This window comes from Propithecus coquereli, unplaced genomic scaffold (genome assembly GCF_000956105.1).
Source record: "Propithecus coquereli isolate 6110/MARCELLA unplaced genomic scaffold, Pcoq_1.0 Scaffold155, whole genome shotgun sequence".
NCBI classification, from domain to species: domain Eukaryota; kingdom Metazoa; phylum Chordata; class Mammalia; order Primates; family Indriidae; genus Propithecus; species Propithecus coquereli.
In genome coordinates, this window is record NW_012139969.1 from 1,448,341 (window position 1) to 1,457,460 (window position 9,120).

General features: G+C 57.8%; 1 protein-coding gene across 1 annotated transcript in view; it reads right to left on the reverse strand.

The window, feature by feature from the left end:
• CCDC33 (coiled-coil domain containing 33) overlaps positions 1-7,946 on the reverse strand; it is a 109,463-nt gene extending 101,517 nt beyond the window's left edge. Inside the window, exons 1-2 of the mRNA XM_012640546.1 lie at positions 7,637-7,946; positions 6,425-6,755 (exon numbers count right to left, since the gene is read on the reverse strand). Coding sequence (XP_012496000.1) covers positions 6,425-6,755; positions 7,637-7,946 — 641 coding nt within the window. The remainder of the gene's footprint in view (positions 1-6,424; positions 6,756-7,636) is intronic.
• Positions 7,947-9,120: the final 1,174 nt, after the last annotated feature.

Here is a 9,120-nt window from a genome sequence, read left to right on the forward strand (position 1 = left end):
TGTGCGTGAGTTATACGCAACTCGCAAAAAAGTTCTGGCGGCTCTCAAGGTGAAAAGACCTGTGAGTTACATGTGCTTCACAAGGCCCCGGGCTCAAAACTGTGTGAATTAAATACAACTCACGTGGCAGTCCATGTGTTAAAAGGTGGGTTCCACATGGGGTTTTACTCTTGCTGCATACATCACACAGCCCCTGAGCCCGAGCCTCTTCCTCGTCTGGTGGAGGCTGCTCTTGGGGGGTCTGTGCAGGGATGAAGGCTCCCAAGGTGCTGTGGGTCTGTGGGGTGATGCGTGCTTGCAGGTGTGCTGCGTCTGTGTCTGTGCGTCTGCGTGTCCACCAGGGCGGCTGTGTTCAGGATGGGAGCACATCCCCCTGGCCCCTTCCAGGGCTGTAAGGACCGGAAAAGGCCACCATAACTGGGCCCTCTTGCACCTCGTCCTCACTTCTTTCACCGCAAAGGCCATTTCTGGAGATGAGAAGGCCACCACATGTCCCGGCCCTTGAGCCCATCAGCCGCTCATCGGGGCTGGGCCTCGGCAGGCTGTGAGGACGAGACAGGCACCCCCTTCCCCCCATCTCCCCCCACACCACGCTCTCACACACACACACACACACACACACACACGCAGGCCTCCGGGAGGTGTGAGTCAGCGTCAGCCCCTGGCTGGGTGGGGGAAAGCAGAGCCGGGGGAGGGCAGCAGGGCCATCTGGTGTGTTCGGTTACAACAATCTGCTAATGGAGCCTCTTCCCAGACTAGTGCCCAGGCTGGGCCAGCCTTCTGCACACTGCAACCTGGTATCTGGGCCCAGCGACAGTGACACTCACAAGTTCCTAACACCCCTCCCCTGAGAGACTGGCTGGGCAAGAAGGAGCAGCCCGATTCTCCAGGTGCGGAAACTGAGGCTCAGATGTGGCCTCCTTGCCCAACACAGAGATCCCAACTCATTACTAGAACAGCAAGAGTTTACCAAGCACTTCCTGCAGGGCAGGGCTAACTGTACACTAGCTCATTCAATCTTCCCAGCAATGAAGGACACAGGAATTTCTCTTCCCCATTTTACAGATGTGGAAGTAGAGGCGAAGGGATATTATATAACGTGCACAAGGTCAAATAGCTTCTAAATAAATGCCAGAGCCTAGCCTGCCTCTCATCCTGACTAGCTGAACCCCTGTCTCTCCATACTCCGCCCGCTGAGTTCCAGGCACCTACCTCAATAGGTCTCCAAAGGCACCTATAGATGACTTGGAAGGCAGGCAGGGTGGGAATGGAGGGACAGGCTTGGGCAAGGACGTAAGTATGGGACCCTCCAGATATGTTTCTTTGGGTACCATCATGATGTCCAGGGCCTGGTGGGCAGAAAGCGTCTCAGCGCACTCCGTGGGGGATGGGGATGAGGAGCCGGCGGGGCGCCTGCAGGGCGACTGCGCTGCATTTAGCCCCGTCCTCTCTCCCTGGCAGGGTGGGGGTGCCGGGGTGGGGGAGGGGCGCCCTCCACCCCACCCTCCCCAGGGCCAGCACCCGCCTGCAGCACCTCTGCTCTCCTCCATTGTGACGGGTCTGAGCCCCTCCCTGCGTGGGCGACAGCGCGCTCTCTCTCCAAGAAGGGAGAACGCCTTGACAGCGCCTTTGTTCCCGGAATAAAAGAAAACCGAGCTACAAAGGGAAACCTCAGGTAGCTTTTAACCGGGCTCAGCTGCCTGGGGCAGAGTGTGTTTAAGCTGGAGGCAGTTGTCACAGGAGCAGAAGGGGGAGCCACCCAGTTCCCTCCCACCCCTCCTGCCCTCTGTTTGGGGAGGGGAGCCCCATGATTGCATTTGCTCAAGGAACAGTCTCTTCCGAATAGTGGCAAAGGAGGAAATCAATGAACATTGATAGAGAAATGTACAGCAGCCGTCTGCAGAGTGTGCGTGTGCGTGTGTGTGTGTGTGTGTGTGTGTGTGTGTGCATGCGTGCATGGTAGGCACGGCCTCGCAGAAGCGTGCTGCCTGGACCAACCGCTCAGGGCCCCGGCCTGGAGGGTGGGGGCTGGGAGTCAATCCCTGGCACGTGCCTGTGGAGGGGGCGCTGGTGGCTGGGGGAGGGTGGCAGCCGAGTCTCTAACTCTGGAGTTAAGAGAGAGATTAATATATTCAACCCGCTCCAGGGTAATTGAGGGAACAATTGCAGTGTTTTTCTAAAGCCCATAAAACTGCCTCATTTGCAAGGAGGAGCTGACCTGCCTCCAGTCCTCCGTATTTGATGGAGCGCAGGAAAGGAGGAGGAGGGGCGACGTTGGGGTCCTAGGCTAAGGGCCTGGGACATCAGCCTGGGAGGGGGCTGGCAGTCCTGGTCTAACCTGTTCTCAGCATCCCCACCTCCCACCACTTTGTAGGTAGCAGCCCAAGCATTGACTTCCAGATCCTCTGTTTCTCCACCTGTAAAATGGGCGGGTGACATTCCCCTCCATCAGGAGAGTGGGCGGAGCAGGAGAAGGGGCGGCTTCACAGGACAGGGGAAGCCAGCCGACCTGAGGGTCTGGCACTGAGGTGAAGGGGCATGGACAAAGAGAGCCCAGCTCCCCCAGCCAGGCTGCTCCTCCCTCCCGTATACCCCCCAAGATGAAACGGGCAGTAAAGAGTAAAGTTAATGAAATCCACATTGCGTGCCTTTCCCGCTTGAACCACTCCAGTCTCCAGGGCAATAGAAACAGCATACGCGATAGCCAGCAATAAAAGGCGTAATGAATTTAAAAGCAGGGCGAGGCGGGGGAGTGAGGACTTAGAGCCTGGGCCCAAGGGCAGGAGGATGCCTGGGGCTGGGAGAGTGTGGCCCAGAGCTCCAGCCAGAACCCGGACCAGAGACACACAGGGAGGGGGAGGGGCAGAGTTAGAGGGATGCAGAGACAGGGGTTAGGGACGGGGCAGAGGGGACGCTGGGCAAGCAACTAACAGCAGCTCCTCCGCCCACTGCTCTCCTTCCCCCCACTTCTCCTTAATGAATCCCCCAGCCTGTTGGAGCCAAATCCACAGTCGGAACCCACAGGCGTGGAGCCAGGTGCTCAGCATTTGGTGATTGCTTTATTAGCTTTTTCTTCTCTTTTTTTCCCCTCCAGGGCAAGAAAAAAAAAAGGTGTTTTAAACGGAAGGAATAAAAAAAAAAAAACCTTGAAAGCATCATGTAAAAGGCTCCTGGGAAACGGAACAATTTCCATGAAACAAAACTGCGATTGTTGGAAGAGGTAAGTGCTGGGGGAGGAGGCCCACCATGCTCCTCCCCGCCTCCTCCTCCCCACCCCTCCTCCTCCGCCTGGAACCCAGAGCTCTGAGCCAAGCCGGAGGGGGCTCCAGCCCCTCTAGTGAGGGAGCCCCCGGCATGGCTCCCAGAGCTGTAAGCAAGGAATTTTTAAATTTATGTTCCCAGAAATTTCATCCCTGGGAATTTCCAGCCCAAAGTTTCCCTCTTAAACAGCTCTGCCCGTGAGAGGTCGTGTTAAATCTCCAGGGGTCTCTTGGAGAGGGGGTGAGGTATCTGCAGGGCTGGAGGGTCATGGCCCCTGAGGATCCGCAGGCTCTAGGCCCAGAGCTGTTGTGGCCTCCCCTGCCATCCCCAATGCCCCCAAGAGGCATCAGTTGCCCTTAAAAGAGTCCAGCCTTTCGTCCAGACTTTGGGCCGCACCTTCCTGCTTTCCTCACCCTCGAGGACCCACTCTGCCCAACACTGGACAGGCCGCCCTCATTCTGGTCTGCTAAACTCCCCCTTACCCTGGGGGAGAAGGGGCTTGGGGTGCTGGGGAGGTGTAGCCATATGGTCACAAACCTGCCAAGAGGCGACAGGAGGCAGCGTCAGGGCAGGAGGAAAGGAAGCACCCCGTGTCTGGAGAAGGGCGCTGCCCATGGCCGATTACCCTCCACGCAGGAAACTCCCTCTGCAGCCCTCGCCTGCACACTCCCAGGGTCCCCATTCATGGGCCAGGGGCCCAGGGAGTGACTCTATCCTGCAAGCTGCAACTGTACGTGCTGGAAATATTCATGGGGACAGTCCCTTCCACATGCCTCTCCACACGCACCCAGAGGAGGAAGCTGGAGGCCTGGAGAAGGGAAGGTGTCCACTGTCTACAAAAACATTAGCTCAGGGGATTTGACTGTTCCAGTCCCTGGGTCTCCAGGACTCAGGAAATGCCGTGAGCAGCACTGGCACGGCCATTTAGGGCTGCGTCATGGTGGCCATGCCACGAAGCAAGGTGATTCAGATTCAAAGTCGGCCTGGCAGTTGGCTCTGAGCCCTGCCTCCTCTCGCTCCTCATTCTTGACAGTCTTGATCAGTACGCTCCCAACCCACCCCAACCCCTGCGGCCCCACTGCCCCCCGCCACCATCGTCAGTTCTAGTTACCAAAAAAGAGACACGCCCTCCACATATTGGAGAACAACTTGTGAGCCTGCAGTGAAATTCTAAACTGGATAGATTCAGTTGTCGAAATGGCGGATGCAGACAGGACCGAGAATAACTTAGAAGGCAGGAAATCGATGCTGGGGAGGCTTCCTGGAGGAAGCGGCCTTGAACCAGACATTTGTGTCTGGAACCTGGAAATCCATTCCTGGCCCTGAGCTGAATATTGCTCACTGCGAGCCTTGTCTTGCTGCTGTCCTTCCAGCTGTGTCTTGGAGGCTCCAAGTGGCAGCACGAGAAAGGTGCCCGCCTCCCTTAGGCCACACGGGAGGACCGAGCTCCCCGTGGGAAGAACGGGAAGAAGCAGCGCAGTGTGTCCTTGGCAGGGCCCCTCCATTGTCTGCTCCCTGCGCTTCCACCCTGTTGTCAGGGCTGTGACAGCTGACCCACCTGGAGGGAAGTGATTTTCCTCTCCCTTGAAAGTCATTTTCTTGTCTTGCTAGAAGCAGACATCTGACACTTTAAGAGGGAACATGGCGGGGAGATGATGGCTTTAAATAACAGAAATTAGAGCTGCCGAGGACATCTCGTCAATCCCCCTCCCCCCAGCAGCCCTGCCCCTCCTCACCCCCATTCAGAACTGCAGCCTGAAGAGCACTGTCCACACGGCCTGTGGCTCCGGCAGCCAGGACATGCTGGGCCTTGGAGAGCAGGGGACAGCTTCTCCTGAGCCCCGAGCCTCCTGCGTGCCCAGGCCTGTGATAAACCATGGGGCAGAGAGGCCAGGGCCCAGGCTCTGCAGTCAGGGAGCTTGCAGTCCGGGGGAACAGAATGTCACCTAGGAACCTAGGCGACATCTATCTCATTTTACAAGCTCAGCACCCAGCACAGAGCTGGGCGTGCAGAAGGTGGTCAGAAGTACCTGTTGATCAACTGACAAATGAATGGATGAACAGAGGCCACAGTGGGCCATGCTAACAGGCCGAGTGACCTGGGCAAGAGAAGCCGGTCCCTGGGTCCCTGGTCAGCCTTTGGTTCTGCTGGCACATACTGCCTCATTGTTCAGCCCGAAGCACAGCTCGGATGCTGTCTCTCCCACACAAACCCCTCCAGCACTTCCCCATCGCTCCTGAATTGGACACCTACCCCCTCTTCTGCCACATGCCCTTGACTTTCTCCATCCATGGTCCCTCTCCCAGCCCAACTGAGTCCACCTTGCACCCCTGGGCTCCACATCAATGCCAGACCAATGCACTGCGGCAGAGAGGTGCTGCAGGAGGGCCAGCCACTTTGATCATAAACCCCTGCTTCTAGCCTCGCCGGTCCTCCTGCTGCCGGCCAAACCTTCTCTTCCCCACAGCCAGCTTGTTGTGATCCCTTCTCCCGGAACACCCTCCCAGAGTCCAGGGCCGCCAACCCCGCCTAGCATGGGGTTGATGGATGGATGCATGGATGAGTAAATGAAGGCGTGCATGAAAGACTCATCTCAGATGACACCTCTTCCAAGAAGCCATTCCTAGGCACACTCCCTCACCAAAGCTCTCCTTCCAGCAGTGCCTTACAGAACCATGGGTGATGTCCATGTTGTACTCAACTGTCTTCAAGCCACGTGATACCCTGGGCTTAGGGACTGATCTAGCTTCACATTCTACACACTATTATGCACTTAGGTCCCCAGGAAATGCTGTTGACATTAAATGGAATCAAGCATCCTTGGGCCTTAGTTTCTCCACCCATAACACGGGCTACTACTTGCTCTGTCAGTGTCTTCCTGTGCAGGCTGTGGGGCCTGCTAGCCATGCCGCCTCGCTGCAGGACACAGCCACACCGGAGGACCCTCCCATAGCTCGGATAAGGCCCCGCCCCTGGGCCTGAGACTGCCACAGTCCTAGCGCAGGATGAGCCCCTCCTGGTCATGGTGGGAGCTAGATGGGCTTGACGGTGGGCACATAGAGGAGACTTCTGTCTCCTGGTCACATGGGGGACCCCAGAACCTGATCTGGGACCCAGGGAGCACCCACCTACAGCCTGGGGAGCTGGGGCTCTGGGAATGATGACATCAGTTCTGGCTGGCCAGCCCCGGGAGGGCAGTCAGAGGCAGGAGGCCGAGGGGCCCGGTGCACGTGGAAAGCCACGCTATAGGCCAGGCGCCCGCAGTGACAGGCAGCGGCATCCGCGCTGGCCTGGAGCAGAGCCGCGTTGCCACAGTAGCGGTACAGGTCCTCGTGCTCTCGAGCCTCGAGCTTCGTGCGGGATTGGTCTGGCCGTGGAAGGATGGGGAAGATGGCCTCGCCCACCCGCCGGGCCGTCCATGCCGAGGCTCCGTCCAGCCTCAGCGCCTCCACCCGCAGCTGAGTGTCGTGCCGCCCGTCGTTCTTGCAGAACCCTGGGTAAGAGAACATGGGACACAGAGATGGCCTCTGGGGTCTCCCTGTCTCTGCCCGGGGGAGAGGAGGACAGGCAGGGCCCTGGGGACACCTGGGCTGCCTGGCCTTTGAGTTGAAGCCAGGCAGGCTTGGCTAGGATTTCCCTGATGAGTGACCCCTGTCAGGCCCCCACCCACGGCTCTCGCCCTTTACCAAGGCCCAATCCAAGCCTGCAGCCGGGCCAGGTGGGGGATGGTGGGGAGGGGCTGAGGAGGTGAGGGCTCTCGGCCTGTGGCATGGTCCGGGGTCCTGCCACCACCCTAGACCAGGGAAGAGTTCAATCTGCCCTGATTTCTGCCCACCCGAGGCCTAGGACTTGGTTTCCCCATTCCCTCATGTCCTCCTCCGCCAGGCAGCCTGCCTGGATGGCCTTGCAGTCTAGGCACGGGTCTTCTGCTCCCTTCAGCTCACTAACTACTATCTGCTTGGGATCCCTGCCTCTCCAGCTGGTATGGAAGCCCGGAAGGCAGGGCCAGGCCTCCTTGCCTCCGTCCACCCCCATACCCACAATCAGGGCCGGGCACTCAGTGTAACGTCACTCAGTGGAACAGCCACTGCCCAGGACTGGCCCGAACCTGCTGTGTGCTCAGCGCTTCTACATCCGCAAAGCCCTTTCCTATCTGCCTTCCATTTCCTCCTCACCCTACCTGATGTGACCAGTAGGCGGGGGCTCACAGAAGGCCACCATTTGCCCAAGGTCACATAGGCGGAGCTTTGGGGTGCAGTTTGGAGCTCTGACCCTGCCCCTCCCAGTTCCCCTGAGGCTCCCTGGGGTCCCTGACCGGGCTGGGGCAGGAGTTCCAAGGCCCTTCTCTCCTCCTCCCCCACCCCTACTTCATACCTTTGGGCAAAGTAAAGATAAACTTGTTCCTGGTGAGGGCGAGGCTCTGGCCAGGATCCTGCTGCTGGATGACACCAGTGACAGCAGAGCAGGCAGGGAGGGGGTCCCCATCATTCACCCGCAGCTGCACCCCAGACCCAGAGCCTGCCTGCAGAAGGTTCTCAGCTGACAGCTTCAGGGCGTATCTGCCCCCGTCGTTAAACCCCACACGCAAGACCTCGAACTGCAGCTCCAGTGTCTTCTCCTCCACCTTCAGCCTCTGGCTCGTCAGGGATGCAGGGGCCCAGGGCTCGGGCCCGCTGAAGGCCATGGCCACTGTCAGGGACTGACCTCCAGGCTGAGCACTGCCCATTCCCGCCCACAGTCCCTGCCTGGGCCCAGTCCGAAAGCCTGCAGGCTGGGCGCTCCGGGCCGCTCCCCACCCCTCTCTGTTTGAGAGAAACCAGGTAACAAGCCAGGAAGCTGGGCCTGACCCAGGAACAAAGGCAGCCATTGGTCCCTCCCTTTTAGCATTTATTCCTTCTACAAATATTTATTGAGCACCTACTGTGTGGCAGATACTATTTTAGCCATCTGGAATACAGCAGTGAACCAAGCAAAAGTCCCTGCCCTCTGAAGGTTATCATCCAGTGGGGGAGGCGAGTGGAGACAGACAAACATAAACACTAAATATTGAAAATAAGTAGATTATAATGTATGCTAGAAGACGGTAAGCTCTATGGAAAAAATTTGAACAGGTCAGGGATGAAGATTGTGGATGAAGATGTGGAGCACATAGGTATGTGGTATTCAGAACCTCCTGTTGCTGGGAGAGCCTGTCTCCACGTGCCTGTGCCTTCCCAAGGGTTCTTGACTTGGGCATGGGAGCTTCTCAGGGGAAGGGAAATGGTATTGTTCCCTGGGAGCATGCTCGTAGTTTATCTTCTTAATCAAGACTCACAATATGGGACGCAGCTTCACTTTGCAGAGAGCTCAGAGCCTCTCACCAAAGAGTTGTCCACATGCAAGCCATTCTCCCTGAGCCTGGGTCTTGTTATGACCCAGTGGGAGATGGGAGATTCTGGACACACCTCAGTAATACCTGTCTCTATCACCATCACTGTCACTAACACCACCACCACCACCATCGCCACCACAACCATCACTAACACCACCACCACCATCATCACCACTACCCCCATCACCACCACCATCACTAATACCACCACCACCACCACCACCACCATCATCACCACCACCCCCATCACCACCACCATCACTAACACCACCACCACCATCATCACCACTACCCCCATCACCACCACCATCACTAATACCACCACCACCACCACCACCATCACTAACACCACCACCATCACCACCATCCCCATCATCACCACCATCACTAATACCACCACCACCACCACAACCATCACCACCACCCCCATCACCACCACCATCAGTAATACCACCACCATCACTAATACCACCACCACCACCACCAC